The 25,639-nt window shown below is 39.4% G+C and overlaps 1 protein-coding gene across 1 annotated transcript in view; it reads left to right on the top strand.

Moving 5' to 3' along the window:
* CPA6 (carboxypeptidase A6) overlaps positions 1-25,639 on the top strand; it is a 114,479-nt gene that overhangs the window by 3,151 nt on the left and 85,689 nt on the right. Inside the window, exons 3-5 of the mRNA XM_077163309.1 lie at positions 4,546-4,660; positions 6,623-6,724; positions 8,885-8,989. Coding sequence (XP_077019424.1) covers positions 4,546-4,660; positions 6,623-6,724; positions 8,885-8,989 — 322 coding nt within the window. The remainder of the gene's footprint in view (positions 1-4,545; positions 4,661-6,622; positions 6,725-8,884; positions 8,990-25,639) is intronic.

Here is a 25,639-nt window from a genome sequence, read left to right as displayed (position 1 = left end):
GAAAAGAGAGTTGTATGAAGAGAGCGGAGTTTGTAGGAAGTTAGTTAACCATAGCAGATGGATTCCCACAAGCCCAAAAGCAAAGAGAGTGGTGGAGAGGAAGGGAGTCAGTAGAGAATCTAGGGGACAGTCATGTAGTGCAGTGAATTAGATTTTGAGAGAGACCAGAGAGGGAGTGCCTTACATTTTGTTTGGAATGTCAGGATTTCAGGGCTTTGAAGCATGACTATAAATGACTAGCCTCAATCATCCCACCTTTTTAGTAAGACACTCAGGCCTCTGAAGATGTCTGGCAAGGCCTGGAATGGGCTGGTGGGCTGTGGGTCGAGTGTGAGGGCCCAGGGCTCTGTGGAAGGCAAGGTGGCAGTGAAGTTCAGGCAAATACTGCCAGAAAGCAGTATTTCTGGTCCAGGCAAGTACTTCCCTGCCAGAAAAATCATTGTACTCTTCGTAAAGTACCAATATGCTTTTTTACAGAAAGATATTTTATCTGTGCTTCTAGAATAAAGTAGATCCCAGCTGTGCATAAAACTCTTTGCTCGTGTTCACCACATTTTAGTCATTGCTGTAAATGTGAAGGCACTCTTTTATTCTCTGAGTGCCCAGCAGGATCAAGCTTGGTGATTACATCATAGGTGTTCAGTAACGACTCGCATGCTTTGTTAATTACATTATTCAGTAGAAAAGAATATACCAGTTCAATTGAGCACATCACTATTTCTTGCCATTAAATATAGGTCATGTGGAACTGATGCAGAATAAAGTATCACACTGTATGACTCCAAGCACAGGGGGAAATGGGCATTTTTAAATCAGTTGTCTCCTCACAGAGAACGCTCATTTAGAATTATTCATTTTGTTCGTCCCAAGGTAATCACACATAAAAGTCAATTAAATTCCAGGGACCAGTGGATAGAGATCATTTTAACTGACTTTTATTATTGTAGCCTGGGGTATTTTCAAAAGATTATCATTTACTCTGTACAACTATACATAATGTATAGCTATCTATAATCATCATTACAGTGGAGAGAATGTGACTCCATGCATCTGGGCCCTAGCTGGTGATCAGCCCCTCACAATGAGAGGACAGGCTAGATAATTGATTCTCCAATTAAATAAATAGATACATATATATGTATATGTCATTTTGTTGACTAAGTGCCTTTTAAAAATTGGCATTGAAATTTCCAATTTGAGCTCTCCTCCCTAGAAGTTTGTACCAAGTCATTATATCACTTGAAAAATTCTTACAAGCTCCAGGCACTGTGATAGGAGGGGCACACAATTGGAGTAGGACGAAACCGCCCATAAAGAACTAGGAAAATAGAGCAGTTAAAAAAGCCAATTTTTAGCTCCATTTCGCAGCCTTCTCATCAGTGGCTGGTTTCCGGTCAACTACCTGATGATAAAATGCAACCGGACCAACAGAAGACACCGCCTTCTCCCTCAGGGGACAGTCAAAAGTTGGCCTGCCCCGAGGTCAGGAAGCTTTTGCTGTGCTTCTACTGCCACCACTGTCATCCCCATCATTGCCTCTCATGTCCATGAAACTGGTGAGAGGACCCTGGCGTGGGCCCTGAGGCCAGTTACCACGTCCACCTCCAACAGTCGTACCTCTGTGACCTCGTCAGAGTTTATCCAGCACCCCAGCTGCAGTTTTCTGCTTCCCAGCCCCTTGTGGTACAGGAACTCCATAAAGGGAATCAGAACAAATGCCAAAAGCCAATTGACTGAATCCAGCACAGAAAATGATGAGAGGAAAGAGAAAGCAAGGATCAGCCAAATTTTACATTCTATTCCATTTTTATTTAATCTGAAATCTAAGAGGACTGGTAGCAATGAGTTTCCATATTTAGTGGACCTAAGTAATTGGTCTCCAGATTGTTAGTCTAAATTAGTTGTTCTTAATCCTGGAAAAATGTTAAAATTACCTGGTGAGTTTTTTAAAGGCCCCATCCACCAGGGACCCTAATGAGCAAGGCCTCAGTTTAGCTCATTTTTTAAAGCTCACAGGGGATTCTAACACAGCCTAGATGGCAAATCACCAGCCCAAATGAATGAATAAATCCTGTACATCCAAAGACTAGCTCTGTTTAGGGGCATTGGAGAATTTAACTCTAAAATATAACTGAGAAGCTCAATCATTCATTCATTAAGGGAACTGATACCCAACTATGAGTTGATACCAATGATGGAAATGTATGATTCCGTACACCTTCATATTGAAAGCTTTATATTATTTTATTATTTTGGTGAAAACACTGGTAAGCTTGACTAGAAAATATCAAGATAAGTCTGTTGTATGGCCAATTACATATTGGAATTACTTTGATAATTCCTTGGGCATTTCATTATGTGATTAAAAATATGTTGTCGTTTATCGATTGATAATGAGAATCTAATAAATTAAGAAGCATAGTTTTTCTTGTTGAACTTACTGGAAAAAAAGTTAACTTTTCAAACGGAACAATGGTTGTTCTGCCAAGAGGTGCAAACAAACAGATGTTTATGAGCTTGAGAGCATCAGAACCTTCTGATGGAACAGCTCTTACCCTGAATTGAGACAAGTTATTTGTACACATTTATATTTAGAAGATCTGACCACTTTGGAAACATTGCAAAAAGAATACAGTATAGCTCGTTTTTGTAAACATTCTGAAAAAAATTCAAACCTTTGAAAGCTTTATTTGATATTTATGTATTTTGTCTTTTTCAAGCTAGAAATTCAAAAAGATATTCATATATAGATTGCTGGCTTTAGCAGATCTTTTTTTTCCCCTGTAGTTCCCTGGATAGAAAAAAGTAGCAAAGAGAAATAGATAGATGGTACTGGTTAGGGAAACATATCTGTTTCCTGCAGTCACTTGAGTGGTTCACTGCTCATAACCACTTCAGCTTTAATCAAAGTTGGATCTTGACTATCCCAGAGGCTATCAAAACACAAAGAAGTTTGGACTTTGATGTAGAAGGTTCATTTTGTTCTTAAGACCTACATTAGCTATACTGCAGAGTTCTTTATCCCATACAAATATAACATCATTTGTAATGTATTTCCTGGAGGGAAGAAAGGAAACACTAATGTAGAAGTTATTCAGGCTGGTGACCTGAAGATGCACTCAAATTTTCAGCTGCTGCAAACAGCTACCAAGTGAGTTTACCGACTTCGTGGCAACCATTTTGTCTTGATTTTTTTTTTAATATTTCCAGTTTTAAAGTAAACTTGAACTTTATAAAAATTTGAAGCCCAAAGAAATGTAAGCAGATGATAATTTCCTGATTAAGGACTTTGCCCACACTGGGCACTCAATAAATAGCAAGTCAAAAGAAGTATCCTACACCCAGCTGACCCTGGGTAAATCAACTTCCTTCACGGACCAAAAAGTATTTATTCAGGTAATTCAAACTGATTTTTTTAATTAAATGGTCTATATAGATCAGCACTGAAGTCATTTAAAGATATCATTGCATACTCTTTTAACAGCATTTAAGCCATTAAGTCAAAAGTTATTTTTGGAAGATAAAATAGGGATGCTTTTTAGCCACTTGCCAGTCCCAAGGGAAAAAAATAATCACTTGATGGACTTTTTAACATCTGTAAGTGTTCCAGGTGAGGCAAGGCCTTGTTACTTCGTGGCCAGTCTCCTTAGTGGGACAGGTGATACTGAGCCTAAAACCAGCTCAGAAGTTAAATCAAGAACACTAAGCAGACATTACAGGACACTGGAATCCCTCACCCTGTCCACAGCCTCCAACCTCCAAAGGCATTCACTTCGCTTCACTCAGCTTTTCTTCTCTTAGCATTCCTGACATTGGCAGCCCACCACGTAGCCTTCTCCAACTCTGGGTATTTCTTTACCTTCCTCTTGAGGATTGCTGCCTCCTCCCTTCCTGCCCTTTTCTCTCAGTCTTAGGTTAGTTGTGGTGGGTGATGAGAACAGTCTCTGGGTGATGAAAGGAATGTGAACAAAGAGAAGCCACAGGCAGGGAGGAAGTGGAGAGGGGGAGCTACAGAACAGTGAGGGCTCAGTTTCTCTAGGTCTCCTTGGATTCGAAGTCTCAAGACTTGAATTGGGGTCCACATTCTGAGTTCAGATTCTGGCTCTGCACTCACTAGCAGGGTGATATTGGCAAGTTCCTAACCATTTTCAAGGCTCAGTTTCCCTGCTATCTATTATAAAATAATAGTATCTACCTAATAGGGTTATTAACTATTGTTATATACGTAGCACAGTACCTGGCATTTAGTAAGTTCTCAGTAAATCTAAGTGCCCATAGCTATGATGAGGTTCTTATAAATGCCTAATCAGTGTAGCTATTGTTGCTATTTTTTTATTATTTGGGATATCTGCCACAAGTAAAATTTGCACTTTTAAATTTGTTATACCATTTATTTAACAGTTCTCATTTTCTAAAAAAAATTTTCCCAGCATTTGGTATTTTCAGAACTGTTCATATTTGCTTGGATTGTGATTTTCTTTTGATATCACCTGATTTTTATATTATATCAATTTACTCTTCATCATGTCTCTATTTCATATGCAGGGTCCTCATAGAAGATCTTCAGCAAGTACTAGAAAAGGAAAACAGCTTGCAGACCCAGAGAAATCGAAGATCCCTTCCTGGATATAATTATGAAGTTTATCACTCCTTGGAAGAAGTATGTAATCAAAGGAGAATTTATTACTTTTATGTAAGCCCATCTTTATCATTTTGGTTTTAGGATTAGGAGAGAGGAATAAAAACAGAGACCAGGGCTATGTGAAGTATAAATGTAGTTCTTACATTGTCTAGGAAATTAAGTTCAGTCATCTCTTCCATTGTTTAAGAAGTAGCAAAATAATTTGCATTTCATCTGCCTTACCTGACCTACCGCTACAAAGGACATGGGCAGTTCAATGGAAGAGTGAGGTGATGTTGTTCTAATTATAGTAATAAAAAACTTAACAAAAGGCCATGTAAGGTAGAGCTGGCCAGAAGTTGAATGCAGTGATTTGGTTGTAGGTTAAAATGAACTTTGATACTTACCCACACCCTCTGCAAAGCTGAGACCTCCCAAAGACCAAGCCTCATTTGTGGCACCTCAGGCCTTTGAACATGCTTTTATTCTACCTGTAAAGCTCCCAGCAACTCTATCCCACCATCACATCCTTTTCTATTTACCTGGACAAAAAACATCTCACCTTAAGTAAGAAGATAGCTGTTTCTAATCTTTCAGACTAGGTCAGACCACCCCACCTCAGCATATCACATGTCCCCATTGCATATGGATGTGACACCTATCACGGTTCTTATAATTGTGTGATTATTTGATCAATCCTTCCTTTCCTAATGAACCGTAAGTTCCATAAGATCAGGTTCTATCTTTCTTGTTCACCAATATATCCCTAGTGGCAAGCAAATAGAAGTTCCCAAAAGAAAGTCATCATCAATGAATAAATGAATAAATGCACACATTTACTAATGAATGAACCATCCTCTCCCTGAATTGAATAAAGAAATGCCAGACATAGAACTAATGGCATACTGGGTACACAGGTAGTTCAGTGGTAGAATTTTCTCCTGCCATGTGGGAAGAACTTGGTTCAATTCCCATGCCACCCACCCCACCCCATCCCCCCCAAAAAAGAACAAGTGACATCCTCTTATATTCTTGCAAATATTTTTGGTTCTCTTGACAATGATTCTCCTTTATAAGTTATTTCCAAATATTTAATATGTCACCATCCTTTTGAAAAACTTGAAATTAGAAGCAGTGGAAAGGTTTTAGATAACTTTGCACAAAGAATTGCTACTAATATGCACTAAAAAATGGTCAAAATCGTAGATATGGGTAATCCTGTTTATTAGACTAAAGTAATTTTAAAAAAAGCGAGATAAAATATGGGTACCTCATTGTATATTTTTTTCAGCATAGACCCTTTTTTCACATGATGGAACCAGTGAGAGACTTTTATATGATTTCCTTTCTCTTCAAAGGGCTTTTTAAGTCAGAAATGTCACCTTCTTTCTAAGCATTTTAGTCATCTGTCTGAAATATAACTTCTGATGACAGATAAGTATGTATAACTGAATCAATGCATATTTATCACTATTACTGAGAAAATTTTTCAGAGTATGCTCTCTGACATGTGACTTAGTAGAACAAGATTAAATACAAAAGATGGTGCCTTTTGTTCAGCATTTCATTTTCAGTAGCAAATTATGACATATGGAACTTCAACACTTTCACATAGTTTGATTGGTTTTCCTGAAGCTGATTTCTTTCCTTTCCTCTTAGATGCTGAGGAAAAATTAAAACAAATTTTTATATAAAAAAAAGAACATATCATCCAATGTCTATAAAATTCTGCCATCCAAGCATTAGATATGTGGTAATAGAAGCTATGCTTTAAAGAGGAAACAAAACAAAGTCATGAAACTACTATTTGTAAAGGCAGAGAGTGTCATTTTAAGTATCCCCCCAAAATGATAAAATTTGTTTTTATTAAATCCAAACTTTTGGATTTAAAAGTCATGGATGACTTTTGATTTCTGAGATTTATTGTCCTTTTGTTACCTTTGATTCTCTAAAAACTTCTTGTAAGAGAGTCTGACATGCTTTTTATTTGTTTGCTTTTAGATTCAAAACTGGATGCATCATCTGAATAAAACTCATTCAGGCCTCATTTACATGTTCTCTATTGGAAAATCATACGAAGGAAGATCTCTTTTTGTTTTAAAGGTAAAAATAAAATAAGAAATCGTTAGCCAAACAAAAATATTTACCAAACATTCATCTTTTTCCGCTTTGGTTTATGGAGAAAGGAATAAAAATGATCTTTCAAGGAGTCTCATATTTAACATCACCTGATAATTTAAGAAAAATTTTCCCTTGGGTTTTGAGCCATATTTACTTTTTTACCATTAAATATTCTAGAGAATCCTGTTGGTAACTTCTACAGAGTTTTACTGGTACACTTCAAAAACTAATGGCTCCAAAATTATTTATGAGTTGGTGCTTCTAAGGATGAACCGGTGCAAAACCACACAGATGTGTAGGAAGGTGTGCTTATTCTTATGCCTTGGCTCTGCATTCTTACCTAGTTATTGATCCTGTCCCTTCTCTGCCAAACTTCTGAAAGACTCACCTATATTCATTGTCTCCCTTCCACAACCCCACTCAGACCTTGACTCAACTCCTCAAAAAACTGGCTTGCCAAGGTCAGCAATGTCCCCCTGGTTGGTCTTCCTCTCTCCCAGACCACTCTCTCGGGTCTCTTTTGCTGGCTTCTCTCCCTCTGACCATTTCCTTAGGCTCTGCTTATCCCAGGACCTGTTCACAGCTCTCCTCTCACTTTGTAAACCCTCCCTAGAGGGGTGTACCCAACCTCAGGGCTTCAATCACCCCAGACCTTTTTAATCCAGTGGAGTTGTTCTCTGGAGCTTTAAAGCCATATGTCATGGCTATTTGACATTTTCACTGGATTTTCACCAAAGCACCTCAGACTCAACCTATTCTACAGAAATTATCTTTTCCTCCAAAGCCTACATCTTAATGAACAGCTCCACCACTACTCCCCTCCCCCACCCACCACCATGCAGAAAAAAGAGTGTTGTCCTAAATTCTTCTCTTTTATTTTAGCCACTTACATTAAATCTACCACCAGAAACTGATGATTCCATCTTCTAAATATCTTTTGGATCTCCCCCAACCTCTTTTCACCGTTGCTGTTGACCTTTTTTCCTTGGATTTCCTTTTTCCTCCTTGGATTGCTACAGTGACCTCAGTACTGAACTTCCTTTCAAGTCCCCAGTTTCCATCCCCCACCCCCATTCCCCTAATATATTCTCCAATCTACTGTCAGCATGAGCTCTCTAACACACACACACACACACAACTGGCTGTCAAAATCCTTTAGGGCCTGCCTATCAAATGCAGAACATCACCTCACCTCTTTTATGTGATATCCGAGGGTTTCATGTCTTCTCTGCCTCTGCGTCCAGTTTCAAGTGTCATTCCTTCCTTACACTTTATATTCCAAAAGCAGTTCCTCAAATACGCTGTGCTCAGATTTCCTTCTAAGCCTGGCTGCCTTCCCTTACGTGCCTGACAAACAAACTTCAAGTCTTGCTCAAGTACTCAAGTGATCCTCTTCTAAGAAACCTTCTCTTACTTCCCAGGAAAAATTAGACATACTACTGCAATGTTCTCCCATTGTAATGATTGATGGATTGATTGCACGTCTGTCCTCTCTGCCTAGGGTATAAATTCCTTGTCTTTTCATCTTTGACTTTCCGTGCCGAATACAATGTCTGACATTGAAAAGGATTTCCTGAAATTTTCAAATAAGTAAATTAGTGAATACTAGATTCACTATGAATACATTGTCAAGAGTTACCTACTGATTACTGAGTTAAAGACCATATTATAAGTAACAAAGATATAGTAAAACTGTACAGAAAAGTATTTTGCTTAATACTACCATGATTTCCATTTTGTATTGTAATAAAATGTAACTTTGTCTACTTATAAAGCATAACTATTTCTTTAAAACATCTACTTTCTTAGGGTATATATACATCCACTCACATATGAACATGTACACATACATACACATAATAATTTAGGCTTCTACTTAACAATCGTTTATATTAAAATTTATAAGAAAACTGATTTTGAGGACTGCCCTATTCCTTGGCAATTTATTTAGGGTAATAAATTTATCGTTTCTGCATAAACAGGCCTAAACTTCCCAAGGAGATAGTACATGTACGTTTTTATGAGTTATGCAATGCCCCAAACTACAGTGTAGGATTTGGCTGCAACCTCATTGAATTATGCTTGCCAATAAATTCAAAAATAAAAGCCTGAGTTGGTTATACTGAATACTCTTGTTTTCAGCTGGGCAGAAGATCACGAGCTTACAAAAGAGCTGTCTGGATAGACTGTGGTATTCATGCGAGAGAATGGATTGGTCCTGCCTTTTGTCAGTGGTTTGTAAAAGAAGTAAGTTAAGCCCTTTACACAATGTCCATTTCAGCTGATTGGTGCTTCCCATGTGTTTTTATTCTGCTCAAGGAACAAAAGTGGGAGTCTGAAGCCAGTGACCTAATTAAAGGAAAATAACACCTTGGTTTTGTGAGTTGCCTTCATGTTTTTGAATGTCTCTCATAACCCCTAGCTCAGTTTATCTCACCTCTGCCCTTGGAGGTAGGAATTACCAGCCCTCATTCAAGAGAAAGAACCTGAATATCAGAGCCTTTATGAGATTATGACAAATTAGGAACCAACCCTAGCAGCCAGTATTGCCAAAAATCCAGTTTGTGGTATTACAGAGCAGTTTCTTGTGTGATAGTCACCTCAGAAATCCTATATCACTTGACTTTCCCCTCAAAATGATGTCACATGTGTTATAGCCATGAAGAGGTAAGCAAGTGTGCCTTCCTGATATGGGTCTGTAATTTAGATACTAAAAACCTTAAGCATCTATGGATTTAACATCCTCAGTTTCAGTTGTTTTTCTTTGACTCCATGGTTGATGACTCATGGTCATTCTCATTTTCTGAAGGCTGCATTTGAATCATGACTGTTCTGAGGCTAGTGTTTGGACTGTGTCCCTACCCCAACAGTGAGCAAATCTCATAGCCCAATATCTTAAATGTGTTGTGATTTTTTCTATTCATTCTCAGACATACAAAGACTTTCATGATTTTTTTTTAACCTTGGCTCCTTAGTTTAAAAAAAAAAAAACCCTGGAAAGAAAACTACCCTCTAGTCCTGGTAACAAAAATGAAGGAATCTGGGAAATTGATGGTATTTAAGCCCAGAAAATAACCACAGAGTTCTTAGCCTTATATCTATAGAGAAACATGAAGGATGCAAAAGATATTTCAATATTTCTCTTGCATTTTACTGTGTTTTATGGGGAAATTACGTGCCATAGTGGGGTTCTTGATTTGTGAGGACTCTCCTAGGTCTTAGAATATGTCTCTCATGAATGTCAAGAATGAACTAAATTTTCAAAGTCTGCCTCTCCACCACTACCAAAACTCCCAACAATATCCTTAATTTTAGGTTATATAAAAAATACAACTTTCAGACTATTCCCACTCAGTTCATTGAACAATTCATGTTCTCTTAAAATGCTGTTTCATCCTGGTGGAACAAATACAAAGCTAATAAAAAAATTTCTGCTACCTTGTATTAGATATCCCGTGTGTATATAACAACATGCTGTCTGCTATTTCAAGTTGCAAAAAAAGAAAATGATTAAATACTGACCATCAGTATTACTATACTGTATTATTTATAAAATGTGGTCCAGTGTATTAGTGAAGGACATAAGAATGTACCTCCCAAATCCTCCAGCTATAAAATTTCACCTCACCCCCATGTGTGAAACTTATTTATGACCCCTAAATTCACTTCATTTGTTCATATGGCTATTATCTGTATCTCCCTGCATCAACTCCAAAGGCAGAGATTGTTTGTCTTGTTCAGTCAAATTCATGGCACCTAGAAACACTCAGCACCTAATAGGTATTTAACAAATTGGAAAGACAAGGGATCCAGAGGGGATGATGTGGAAAGATTTCCTTTAAATAGCTTGCCAAATCATCTCGCAGGATGTGAATAGTTCACCTGGATTTTTACAGTGTAACACCTGTTCAACCATATATGGCAGTCCTGTAACCCAATCTAAATTTCCAAGGAAGAGAAAAACACAGTGGAGCTATAGGAAGGGAAAGGGGCTTTTGAGGATAGTTGAGGTTGAAGCAATGCAAGAAGCATGAATTAAAATTAGGTTCTATTTCCCCAAGGATGAATGGGAAAGGCTTCAGCTCCCTTGCCTTTCTGTGCTTCCACTACCCTCTCCAGGCCTCCCTTTTCCTGGTAATGGCTGCCACTTGCCCCTCCACTTTGGCATTCACTTTCCCATTGACCTCAGGACAGTAACCAGATGTGGAAAAAAGGTAGCCTAGAGGTCACTCACTCAGTGTCCTTGAGAAAGCTACGGGCTTCTGAGAGTGTCCTTTGCATATTGCAGGCATGTGAGAAATGTTCTCATCTTGCTTTAAGGGTAGTGTTGAAGGTTTAGGAGGGATAATGGAGGAGGATTTAAATGGCCTTAAACCTGCCCAGCAATGACACATTAACTCTTTCACATTAACTTGGTCCCTTTGTTAAATCTTCAGTCTCCCAGAGAAGCTGGGAGTGGCTGGTCCAAGTGGGGGCTCCAGGTAGTAATCCTGCCAAAGGATCACCATCCTGTCTTGCCATCATAGCCCCATGATCAGCTCCCAGGCCCTCAGCTTTTCTAATTTGCATGTCCCTCTTAGGTGCAAGGTTGTTTCTGGGCTCTTTCTCCGCTTCACAGGAGCCCAGGAGAGTCTAAGATGCCACTTCTGTCCCTCTCTCTGTTTAAAAATGCCATGCTGCCATTTGTCCTCTGCTGTATTGGGGTCACGTGGGAATCATGTGAGGTGATGTCCTCCTAAAGATATACTCAGTAAACAGGACAGTAAGCCCCCTTTCTTACACTTCTTGCTCCAATCTGTCATGATTTCTATCACCTCTTTATATTCATGTGGATTTTCAGCCCCAAGAGAAAGGGGTGGTGAAAGAAGCTGAAAGTCTGGTTTCCAGTCCTCACTTCCTCTTTCTTGGGTGCTTTCCTATAACACTTAGTGGCTTAATACAAAATCAACCATTATATCAGTTTCTGGGGTCTGGAATCTAGGCACAGCTTAACTGTGTGCCTCTGACTCAGCAACTCTCAAGGACACAAATGAGGTAGCAGCTGGAGCTCAATCATCTCAAGGCTTAAATGGGGGAAGATCTGCTTCCAAGCTCACTTACGTGGCTGCTGGCAGGCCTCACGTCCTCACTGACCAGAGACTGAGTCATCAATTCCTCAACACATAGGCCTCCATAGGGCAGCTCACAACAGGGCACGGGCTTCCCTCAGACCAGGTGAGGGTGAGAGAGAGAATGGGCTTAAGATGGAAACAACTGCTCCTTGCAGCCTAACCTCAGAAGTGGTGTCCCAGCACTTTTGCTGTAATCTGTCCACAAGAAGCAAGCTGCCATGACTGGTTGATACTCAACCATAGGGGATTATATGAGGGCATCTATCCTAGGAGGGGTAATAATTGGCGGACTTCCTAGAGGCAGCTTACCAAAACTTGGGAGGACTTTTCCTGCAAACATCAACATAACGTTTGCATCCTTACTCAGGTGAGAAACTGGAAGAAAATTTATCAAGCCCTTCTGAAACCCTGATAATTCAGCAGATTGCATAGGGGATACATGTACACAGTTAAGTCTCAGACAAACCTAGGCTGGAATCCCAGCACTTCCATTTACTAACTGGGTAATCTTTCAAACCTCAGTCAGGTGGAGGTAGTAGTATTATGTGACAGATTAGGTTACTATGAGGATTGAATGATTTCATACGTGTAAAAGACTTGGAGTGCAGGACATAAAATAAGCACTTAAATTCATCTTGTTAACTCATTAGTATTAGCAAGTCAATTTTTTTGAAAAACTAACATTAATAGAGAAATTAGAAAATTTGCAAGGTTATAAAACACCATCAGCCAATAGGGCCCAATTGACATTTATAGAACCCTCCACCCAATGAGCAGAATGCACATTCTTTTCGTGTACCAGTGGAACATATGTCAAAATAGACTATATCCTGGACCATTAAAACAACTTCAACATACTTAAAAGAGCTAAAATCATATAGAGTATATTTCAACAACAATAGAATAAAACTAGAAATCAACCACAAACATGATAGAAAAATCTCCAGACACTTGAAACCTAAACATATTTATAAATAATCCATAGGTCAAAGCTAAAATCTCAAGGGGAAAAAATATACAGTGAATTGAATGAAAATGGAAATGCAACATAGCAAAATTTGTAGAACACAGCTAAAGTAGTACTAAGAGAGAAATTGAGAGCATTAAACATGTACACTAGAAAAGAGAAAAAGTCTCAGATCAATCATTTAGGTTCACAGCTCCAGAACCTAGAAAAGTAAAAGTGAAATAAAACCTAACTAAGCAGGAGGAAGGAAATAGTAAAGATAAGAGCAGAAATCAATTAAATTGAACAGATTTAATAGAGAAGGCAAATTCTTAGAGACAGACAGTAAACTAGGGGTTACCAGGGCCTGGGAAAATGAAAGGAAAGTTATTTCTTAATGGATATAGAGCTTCTGTTTGGAAATAAAGTTACTACGGTTGGAGAACATTGCAAATGTAATTAATGCCACTGGATGATTCCTTTAAATGGTGAAAATGGCAAATTGTTATGTATATTTTACACAATTTAAAGGAAATTTAGAAGGAATGAAGTTGTGAGGCATGCAACTAGGTGAATGATCCTTAAAGACAGTGTGTTGAATGAAATGTCCAGAACAAAAAGACACATATTATCACGCCTCAGTCATATAGACTATTACATAAAAACTCGGTGAACTGAAGTTGAGAGCATGGGCTATCAGGTTGGAGCCTATTGTGAAGGGTCCCAGATTGTAAGCTCTTACAGCAGTCACATATATTCAGGAGGTGTAACTGTTATTTCTAAACTCTGAGATACTGAGCTATTTGAGTATAACATGGTTTTTCCCTGAAACTTCGGGTATGTATGTGACCCATGAGACTCTGAGTTAGAGCTCTGAAGTTATGAAAGTCAGCATTACCCCATACAGCAACTGTTTAAAAAGTTGAAAAAGTGATCACACTTCAACTAGAGATATGAAGGAAGCTGACCTGGATAGGACTAAGGTACATCAGAATACTGGGTAAAGGATGATATAGTCCATATCTTAAAACTTCAACTTCTGTGTGAGACCATAGGAAGGGATGTTTATTTGGTGCAAAATTTTTAGTTTGGGTAGTGCATTATCTAATTTAACTTGTATGGTCAATTTATTTGAACACCATAATTAGAGAGAATCTTGAATAGGCTATGAGATTTTGTTGGTTTGTACAAGTTAGTGTCATGCCCTGATATATCCCAGAGTAATTTGGTCAGAGAATGAAAAAGTATTTTCAAAGTTCCCTTGGGGGATTGGGGAGAAAGGAAGAAATATTAAACTTCCCCATCTGGGAAGTTCCTGATAGTCTCACAAGCAGTGGGGACAATCAATTCAATAGGCTGAGCCCTCAATCTTGGGGTTCACTCCTATCAAAATTATTCCTACAAAGGAGAAGCTAAGCCTACTTAAAATTATGCCTCGGGGTCACTCCCCAGAGGACTTTTAATTGCTTAGTTGTGGCCAACTTGGCAGGTGAGCTCACTGCCCTCCCTTCTACATAAGACATGACTCCCAGGAGTGTAAATCTCCCTAACGACATGGGAAAGTACTCCTGGGATAAGCTGAGACCTGGCATCGTGAAACTGAGAAAACTTTCCTGACCAAAAGGGATAAGAGAGAAATGAGGCAAAACAAAGTTTTAGTGGCTGAGAGATTTGAGACAAGTCAAGAGGATATCCTGAAGTTTATTCTTATACATTGTGTAGATATCCTTTTTTTAGTTTATGGTATATTGGAGTGGCTAGAGGGAAGTACCTGAAACTGTTGAACTGTGTTCCAGTAGCTTGATTTTTGAAGATGACTGTATAATGATATAGCTTTTACAGTGTGACCATGTGATTGTGAAAACCTTGTATCTGATGCTCCTTTTATCCAGGGTATGGAGAGATGCGTAAAAAATATATGGATAAAAATAAATCGGGAAGGATAAAGAATAAAAAACTGGGTAGATTGAAATACTAGTGGTCAGTGAGAGGGAGGGGTTAGGGATATGGGATGGATGAGTTTTTTTCTTTTTATTTCTTTTTCTGGAGTAATGTGTTCTAAAAATGATCATGGTGATGAATACACAATTCTGTGATATTATGAGCCATTGATTGTATCCCATGTATGGACTGTACATGTGAAGATTTCTCAATGAAGATATTTTCAAAATACAGAAAAACAATGAAATGAAGACCTAGTACTTGACAAGATCAATAAAATTGGCAAACCTCTAGAAAAAAATAACAAAGGAAAAAAAGAAGGCACAAATTAGTAAAATCAGGAATAAAATGGTCTGTAGGACTACAGAGCCTGCATAGCAAAAGGATAATCAAAGAATGCTATGAGCAACTCTATACATATGAATTTGATAACTTAGGCAAAATGGACCAATTAATCAAAAAACACAAATATAATTCATTCATTATGAAATATATCATTTAAATATCCCTATAACTATTAAAGTCATCAAATTCATAACTTTAAAATTCCCCAAAAAGAAATCCCCAGGCACAGATGATTTAACTGGAAAATTCTTTTTTTTTCTAACAACAAATTTGAGTATCTGTTTAATTTTGACAACATGTTTGAAATTCATGATGGCATAGAAGTATTAAGCGAATGGGAATGGCTTGTGCACTAGAATTAGGAAGCAGTTCAGCCAAAGACCTTAAAATGGCAAAAAAATTGGTGCCTGTCATGGTCAGGTTCATGTGTCAACTTGGTCAAATGGTGGTGCCCAGTCATGTGGTCGGGTAAGAGCTGGCCTATCTGTTGCTAATGAGGAAATTTCATGAACTTAAATCATGATTATGTTGACTGCATCCACAGCTGATTTCATTTACAATCAGCTAAGGGAATGTCTTCTGCAATGAGTGACACTTAATCTAATCACTAGAAGACTTTTAAGAAGGATTCAGAAGAGACAGTCACTCTTCCTGCTTCCACTGGTGAGACTTTCCTAGTGGAGTTCATCCAGACCCTTCATCGGAAGAACCAGTTTCACAGCCTGCCCTATGGATTTTGGACTCTTCCATTCCTACCGTTGTCCAACCAGTCTCTCCTGAGAGTTTGTTGAGGAACTTCATTGGCGTTACCAGCTTGTAGCCTGCCCTACAACCCTTGGACTCTATATTCCCATGGTTACATGAGACACTTTTATAAATTTTATAGCTACAGATATCTCCTGCTGATTCTGTTTCTCTAGAGAACCCTAGCTAATACAGCTTGGTACCAGGAGTGGTTCTTAAGAAACAGAATCTTAAAAATGGGTTTTTATGATTGGTTCTCTACTCTGACTGGACTCAAAAGCACTAAGGACTCTGTCTCCTGTAATCAAAATGATACTGCCAGTCCATGGGGTGAGTTGGCAAAAGAGATAGTCAAAATATCGCCATTGGATTCTTCTAATGCTTCACTTGTACAAAGCCAGGCTCTGGGGCATAATGTTTTTTACACCTTTATGAAGTTTTGTTGAAATAGGAGGTATAGAGATGTTGGCTGGTTGTTGTTGAATATGCTGTATACATTAATAAGGGAATGGGATGAGCTGAAGGCTTCAAATGAGAAGCTTACATGCCATATAATAGATGTAAATGTTTCTCTGAGTGCCCTGAAGGAAAATCTTATTTCCTGTAGCCACAGACTAGAGATTTCCTAAAGTCAGACTCAGAATCTTATTGTTAGAGTAGCAACTTTACAACATAAACTGAACTCTCAATCCTGCATGGTGTCTGCCATTAAAGTGAGGGCATTGATTGGAAAGGAATGGGACCCTGAGAAATGGGATGGCGACATATGGATTGATAGCAATGTCAGAAGAGAGGTTGGAACCCTAGGTCATGCTGAGTCTTTTCTAGATAACCCTGTAAAAGTCTGCCCTGAGGACATAGTCACCATACATCCAGCCTGCCCTAAGGGGTGGGCCACCAACCTCCACCTGAACGGATTGCCCTAGAGTGATTAATGATGTTTCATGAGACAAAACTGCAAATGAATGCCCTGAAGCAAATGGCTTGGAAGATACCACCACCCCTCATTTCTTCCAGACCTATAACTAGACTAAAGTCAACAGGCCCCAAAAGATGAGGTACAAAGTGTCATCCATGAGGAGGTACATTATACTCCAAAAGAACTGGGTGAGTTTTCCTGTTTATATAGATAGAAATCAGGAGAGTATGTGTAGCAATGGATTTTAAGGGTGTGGGATAATGGTGGGAGGAATATAAAGCTGGGTCAGGCTGAATTTATTGACATGGACCCACTAAGCAGAGCACCTGCATTTAATGTTATAACTCGAGGAGTTAGAAAAGGCATTAACAGTTCATTTGGATGGTTGGCTGAAACATAGATCAAAAGGTGGCTGACATTACCTGAGGTTGAAATGCCAGAACTGCCCTGCTATAATGTAGATGAGGGGATCCAGAGGCTTAGAGAGATGGGAATGTTAGAATGGATTTATCATGGAAAGCCTGCTCATACACCCCCGTAATGCCCGGAGGATGCACCTTTTACCAGAACTGTGAGAAATACAGAATATAGTTTCTGAGACTAGCACCATCATCCCTGAAGAGCTCTGTAGTTGCACTTCTCTGTAGGTCAGATATTACTGTGGGAACTGCTGTCACTGAGCTGGAATCCTTAAACACAATGGGGATGATCAGATCCCAAGTTGTCAGAAGCCAGGTGGAAGCACTCAATTGCCAAAGACAAGGTGGACATGGCTATCATAATGGAGAGCAGACTCAAAGCGGTAGTCAAAATAATCTGACTTGCAGAGACTCATAGTGTTGGCTAGTAGGTCATGGGGTACCTTGAAGTACAATAGATGGGCAGTCTACTGAATTCTTATTTGAGCTGTATAAGCAAAAGTGTTCTAGGTCAAGTGAACAGAAGTCTATCTTAAATTACAAAAATAGAGAATCATGTCCCCTTAGTCAGTTTCCAGACTTGAGAGTTTACAGACCCAGGGCCCCTTGAATGAGGGAGAGGCCAGGTCCCTTTTGGGGGAGGACCCTTTTACACTGCCATAAGTTTATACTGTTAATCTTCCTCCAAGCCTTCCCTAAGGAGACCAACAGCGTTTTACAAGGGTACTGTGCAGTGAGGAAAAGGAAATGATCAGATATTTTGGGAATTATTAGACACTGATTCAGAAGTGATATTAATTCCAGGGGACCCAAAATGTCAGTCTGGTCTAACAGTCAGAGTGGGGGCTTATGGAGGTCAGGTGATTGATGGAGTTTTAGCTCAGGTCTACTTCACAGTGGGTATAGTGGGCTCCTGGACCCATTCTGTATTTACTTCCCCAGTTCTAGAATGCATAATTGGAATAGACATACTGAACAACAGGTAGACTCCCCACATCAGCTCTCTAACTCATGGAGTGAGAGCTATTATGGTAGGAAAGGCCAAGTAGAAGCCGCTAGAACTGCCCCTACCTAGCAAAATAGTAAATCAGAAGCACTACTGGATACTGGGAAGGATTGCAGAGATTACTGCCACTCTACAACTTGAAGGATGCACAGATGGTGATTCCCACCACTTGCCCATTCAACTCTTCTATTTGGCCTGTGCAGAAAACAGGTGAGTCTTGAAAGACAACAGTGGATTGTTATAAGCTCAACCAGGTGGTAACTCCAATTGCAGCTACTGTTCCAGATGTGATATCACTGCTTGAGCAAATAAATACAGCCCCTGGTACCTGGGATGCTGCTTTCGATCTGGCAAACACTTTTTTTCTCAATAGCTGTTAGTTAGGACCAGCTTTCATCTGGCAAAGTTAGCAATATACTTTCACTGTCCTACCTCAGGGATATATCAACTCTCCAGCCCTATATCATAATCTTGTCCACAGGGACCTTGATTGTTTCTCCCTCCCACAAGATATCACACTGGTCCATTATATTGATTATATCATGTTGATTGGACCTACTGAGCGAGAAGTAGCAACTATTCTATACCAATTAGTAAGGCATTTGCATGTCAGAGAACGGGAGATAAATCCAACAAAAATACAGGAGCCTTCCACCTCACTGAAATTTCCAGGTGTCCAGTGGTATGGGGTATGTCGAGATATCCCTTCTGAGGTGAAGCATAAGTTGCTGCATCTGGCCCCTCCTCCAACCAAAAAGAGGTGCAACGCCTAATTGGTCTCTTTGGATTTTGGCAACGACATATTCCTCATTTGGGTGTGCTACTACAGCCCATTTATGAAGTGACCAGAAAAGTAGAACCAGAACAAGAGGAGGCTCTGTAACAGGTCCAGGCTGCTGTACAAGCTGCTCTACCACTTGGAACCATATGATCCAGCAGATCCAATGGTGCTGAAAGTATCAGTGACAAATAGAAATATTGTCTAGAGCCTTTGGCGGGCCCCTATAGGGGAATCACAATGCAGACCCTTAGAATTTTGGAGCAAAGCCTTACCATCTGCTGCAGATAACTACTCTCCTTTTGAGAAACAGCTTTTGACCTGCTATGGGCCTTGGTAGAGACCGAATGCTTAACGACGGGCCACCAAGTTAACATGAGATCTGAGTTGCCTATCATGAGCTGGGTGTTGTCTGACTCACCAGGTCATAAAGTTGGGTGTGTGCTGCAGCACTCCATCATAAAATGGAAATAATATATACAAGGTAGAGCCAGAGCAGATCCTGAAGGCACAAGTAAGTTACATGAGGAAGTGGCCCAAATATTCATGGTCTGCGCTCTTGCCACATTACCTTCTCTTTCCCACACCAGAGTTATGGCCTCTTGGGGAGTTCCTCACAGTGAATTGACTGAGGAAGAGAAAACTCGGGCCTAGTTTACAGATGGTTCTGCACAATATGCAGGTACAACCCGAAAGTGGAAAGCTGCAGCACTACAACCCCTTTCCAGGATGTCCCTGAAGGACTGTGGTGAGGAGAAATCCTCCCAGAGGGTAGAACTTCGAGCAGTGCACCTGGTTGTTTATTTTGCTCAGAAGGAGAACTGCCCAGAGATGCATTTGTATACTGACTCATGGGCTGTTGCTAATGGTTTGGCTGGATGGTCAGGGACTTAGAAAGAGCATGATTGGAAAATTGGTGGCAAAGAGGTCTGGGGAAGAGGTATGTGGATAGACCTTTCTGAGTGGGCTAAAAACATGAACATATTTGTGTCCCATGTGAATGCACACCAGGGGATGACTTCAGCAGAGGAAAGTTTTAATAATCAAGTGGATAAAATGACCCATTCTGTGGATACTAGTCAGCCTCTTTCCCCAGCAACTCCTGTCATTGCCCAGTGGGCTCATGAACAAAGTGATCATGTGGTAGGGATGGAGGTTATGCATAGGCTCAGCAATGTGGACTTCCACTCATCAAGGCTGACATGCTACAGCCACTGCCGAATGCCAGACCCACACTTAGCCCTTGATATGGCACATTCCATGAAGTGATCATCCAGCTACATGGTTGCAGGTTGATTACATTGGACTACTCCCTTCATGGAAGGGGCAGCAATTTGTTCTAACTGGATTAGACACATACTCTGGATATGGGTTTGCTTTCCCTGCACACAATGCTTCTGCCAAAACTGCCTTACAGAATGCCTTATCCATCATCATGGTATTCCACACAGAATTGCTTCTGATCAAGGAACTCACTTCACAGCAAATGGAATGCAGAAGTTGACACATGCTTATAGAATTCTCTGGCCTTATCATGTCTCCATCATCCAAAGGCAACTGGATTGATAGAACGGTGGAATGGCCTTTTGAAAATTCAATTACAGTGGCAATTAGGTGGCTACCTTGAAGGGCTGGGGTAATGTTCTCCAGGAAGCTGTGTATGTTCTGAATCAGTGTCCGCTGTATGGTGCTGTTTCTCCCATAGCCAGGATCCATGTGTCCAGGAACCAAGGGGTGGAAATAGGAGTGACACCACTCACTATTACCCCTAGTGATCCACTAGGAAAATTTTTGCTCCCTGTCCCTGTGACCCTTAGGTCTGCTGGTCTACAGGTTTTAGTTCCAGAAAGGGAAGTGCTTCCACCAGGAGAAACAACAATGATTCCATTGACTTGGAATCTAAGACTGCCACTTGGTCACTTTGGGCTACTCATGCCCCTGGGGCAACAAGCCAAGGAGGGGATTGCATTACTGGCTGGGGTGATTGACCCTGACTATCAGGGGGAAATAGGACTGCAGCTACACAATGGAGGTAAAGAAGAGTTTTCCTGGAATATAGGAGATCCCCTAGGGCTTCTTTTAGTACTACCACACCATCTGGTTAAAATCAATGGAAAACTGTGTCAACCCAATCCAGGCAGGACTACCAATGGCTCTGAAACTTCAGGAATGAAGGTTTGGGTCACTCCACCAGGCAAAGAACCATAGCCAGCTGAAGTGCTTGCTGAGGGTAAAGGGAACATGTACTGGGTAGTGGAAAAAGGTAGTGATAAACATGAACTATGACCACATGATCAGTTACAGAAACAAAGACTATAATGCTGTTTTGTTCATGTTATACTATTTAAGTTGTAAGATATCAAGTTTAAGAGTGAATATTACCCAAAGACTTGCATCTTATTCTGGGGAGATTTAATGTGTTTCTGGTTGTATGTTGCACAGTTGAGTATTGTTAGGCAAAGAAAAAATGGGTCTGTTATTTTCTATTTAGAGATTAAGTATGGTTTAAGGTGATGTGCATAGCTGCCAAGTTGAAAAAGGGTAGACTGTCATGGTCAGGTTCATGTGTCAACTTGGCCAGATGGTTGTGCCCGGTTGTCTGGTTGAACAAGCCCTGGTCTGTCTGTTGCTATGAGGACATTTCATGGACTTAAATCATGATTACATTGATTACATCCATAGCTTATTTCATTTGTAATCTGCTAAGGGAGTGTCTTCTGCGATGAATGATGCTTAATCTAATCACTAGAAGACTCTTAAGGGGATTCAGAGGAGACAGTCAATCTTCCTGCTTCCACTGGTGAGCCTCTCCTGTGGAGTTCATCCAGACCCTTTATCAGAGTAGCCAGCTTCACAGCCTGCCCTATGGATTTTGGACTCTTCTATTCCTACAGTTGTCCAGCCAGCCCCTCCTGATAGTTTGTTTAGGAACTTCATTGCAAATACCAGCTTGCGGCCTGCCCTACAGATCTTAGACCCTTACATTCCCATGATTGCCCAGCCAGCCTCTCCTGAGAGTTTGCTGCAGACTTTCATCAGAGTTACCAGCTTGCGGCCTGCCCTACAGACCTTGGGCTCTACATTCCCATGGTTTCATGAGACACTTTTATAAATTTTATATCTACAGATATCTCCTGCTGATTCTATTTCTCTAGAAAACCCTAGCTAATACAATACCTAAAGCTCTGGAACCTTATGTGACAGAAATGGGTCAGGGATCAATCAGCACTATATATGTTATATCATCAGGTTCAACTTCAAATGGCGCAAGGCTTTCTGCTAGAGACTTGACCAATGGTGCTGACAGGACATTGGCTACAAGTTCCATGGGTCTTAGTACAGTGGCTCCAGGGCGGAGACACCTATGTCTTATGTTGGGAAGACGATGATGATGATGATGACTTCAGTGAAAATGACAATGAAGACTAATTTTCTCGGCTTGTAGACTCCCCTTCCACCTTCAAGTTCAGCTTCAGGAAAAAATCGTTAGACAAGAGAAAACATTTGTTTTAAACATGGGTTTTCTGTTACTTTTTGGCCTACTCCCTAAAAGATAATGGTAAGTAGCTGTTGAATTTAGAGGCGCACCTCCAGTAAGCACACAAGAATAGTTTTTCATAGGATTTTTTTAAATGTAGTGTGGATATGTGTTTTGACACCAGTGTGCTGATGCAGAGTCTTTATTTACTTCTTAGGATTTTGTATTTTCATTTTCTAATTTTTTTTTAATTCAGAGTTCAGTTTTGTCCCCTTAACAATTCTTACTGAGATTGCTGAAGAAATTGTACTTCATCCACATTGGTAAAAATAAAATGCTATCTTTTTGTGGAAAATGGTATACTGAAGGGTCATTTATTTGCAATGTGTTTTGAAGGTGCCACCAGCTGATGGATAGCAAGATTACATGGAAGTTTTTATTTTATTAAATCATGCAGTGTCCAAAGAACCAAGCAAAATGCAAAGCTCTACTTTTTTCAACATTAAGTGCCATAACTTTTATTATGCCTTTATTTTTCCTTAAATTATATTAACTATTGTGATTCCATCAAACTTCCACTTTTTTGCTCTATTTTGCAGCAGACAAATGACAAAGGTTGTTTTTTGTTGTTGTTGTTTTTAACTGAGAATTCTACCAAATATTTATTTAAGTATAATTAGCACCCAGGGGTAAGGAAGACATTGTCTGTGTTTTAGAACGTCACCTACTCTTTGGGACCAAAAGAAGAAAGAATCTAAATTTTCTGTAGCACATAGTCTAACTCAACCTGTCTGGATAGATCATTTAAACAATCCAAACACAGAGAGAGCCCAGAATAAGAATGAGAGCCTTTAATCCTGTATAGCTTAATATAATGCCTGGATGCATCCCAGAGTATATTAAGCAGATAATCAAAAAGTATTGGCAAAATCCCTTGAGTGATGGGGGAAAAAAATGAAACTATTGAACTTTACCACCAGGAAAACCCCTGATGCTATGCCCAACATTAGGGACACCAAAATCAGTAGACCAAACCCTTGATATTGAGGCTTGTTCTTGTGAAGCTTATGTATGTAACAGAAAAGCTTAGCCTACCTATAGGTATGCCTAAGAGTCACCTCCAGAGGATCTCATCTGTTGCTCAGATGTAGCCTTTCTCTCTCTAAGCCTAACTCACAAGAGAAACCATTGCCCTCTCCCGTATGTGGGACATGACATCTAGAAGTGAAGGTTTCCCTGGCAGCATAGGAGATGACCCCTAGGGATGAGCCTGGCCCTGTCAACATGGGATCAGTAATGCCATCCTGACCAAAAGGTGGAAAAGAAATGGGGCAGATAAGGTATCAGTGGCTGAGAGAGTTCAAACAGAGTCGAGAGGCTACTCTGGAGGTCACTCTTAAGCAGCTTCAGTGAGACATTGCTGCCCATCATAATTTGCCAAACTTCAACCAAAACCATTCCTGCCAATCCTAAAGAATACCTAGGGCAATATATAAGATTCATGTCTCACATTATCCTTGCTTATTGTACAACCATTAACATTCTCAATTTTAGACAATTTTCTTTGTCCCGAAGAGAAAAATAGCCAGTAAACACACCCTCACCAAATAGAAAAAAATCCAAACCTCCCCTTAACTCTTGTCCTTTCCCCCAGTACCCCTGGTATTGCTGTGGTACTATTGATGTCTTCCTATTAAGTATAGAACATAGTATGCAATAGTAATTTTCCCCCTATACTCTTCTATTATTAACTTTTTGTATGATATTCATACCTTTGAAGTAGTTCATCTAAGAAATTATTTATATTTGTAGTGTTAATCGGTGGGATACATGGCTCTATACAACCCTTTTCAATCATGTTCAACTTCAATATGGCAATATTACTTATAATCCACTAATGAACTGCCTTCACTTCTATCCATTCCTTTAACATTTGAGTTCAACCTCATTAACTAACTATTTACCCATCTTTGGGTTCTGAGTTGATGGTTAAGCCTCTGAGTTTACCTTTACCAAGGTCATAAAAGTGAAATCATACAGTATCTATCCTTTTGTGTTTGGCTTATTTCACTCAGCATTGTGTCCTCAAGGCTTATCCATGCTGTCATATGCTTCAGGACCTCATTTCATTTTACTGCTGCATAATATTCCATTGTATATATAGAGCAAGTTTTTTTTTTATCCACTCATCTATTGATGGGCACTTGGATTGTTTTGATCTTTTGGCAATTGTAAATAATGTTGGTATGAGCATTGATGTGCCAATGTTTGTTTGTGTTACTGCTTACATCTTTTCTGGGTAGATACCAAGCAATGGGATCGTCAGGTCATAGGGCAACGAGATATTTAGTTTTCTAAGGAACCACCGAACCAACTTCTATAGCGGCTATACCATTATACATTCCCACCAGCAGTGCATAATTGTTCCAATTTTCCACATCCTCTCCTAAGTTTGTAGTTTCCTCTTTGTTTAATAGCAGCCATTCTTATAGGCGTGAGGTGTTATCTCATTATAGTCTTGATCTGTATTTCCCTTATAGCTAATGAAACAGAATCTCTTCATATGCTTTTGAGCCATCTGTATTTGCTCTTTGGAAAAAAATGGCAATTCATATTTTTAGCCCATGTTATAATAAGATTGTTTTTCTTTTGTTGTTGAGTTGTATGATCTCTTTTTTTAATTGTGAAAACTAACATATACAAAAGAGCAATAAATTTCAATACACCATAACAATGAGCTGTAGAACAGATATCAGAGTTTGGTATGGGTTACCGTTCCACAATTTTAGGTTTTTGCTTTTGGCTGCTCTAAGACTTTGGAGACTAAAAGAAACATCAATATAATGATTCAGGAGTCATCTCATTTGTTAAATCTATCTTCTCTTTTTTATAACTCCACCTTCTCCTTTGATCTTTTTTAATTATTTATTTTTATTGATATATATTACGTATTCATATACCATGAAATCATCCAAAGTGTACACAATCAGTGGTTCACAATATCATATAGTTGTGCATTTATCACCCCAATCAACTTTTTTTCTTTCTTTGTGAAAAATAAATATGCAAAAAGCAATAAATTTCAAAGTATACCACAATAATTAGTTGCAGAATGGATTTCAGAGTTTGGTATGGGTTACAATTCCCCAATTTTAGGTCTTTACTTCTAAGTGCCATAAAATAGTGGAGACTAAAAGAAATATCAACATA

Source organism: Tamandua tetradactyla, chromosome 6, assembly GCF_023851605.1.
Source record: "Tamandua tetradactyla isolate mTamTet1 chromosome 6, mTamTet1.pri, whole genome shotgun sequence".
NCBI lineage: Eukaryota > Metazoa > Chordata > Mammalia > Pilosa > Myrmecophagidae > Tamandua > Tamandua tetradactyla.
Note: the sequence above shows the minus strand (reverse complement) of the source record. Positions and strands in the feature narration are given on the sequence as shown.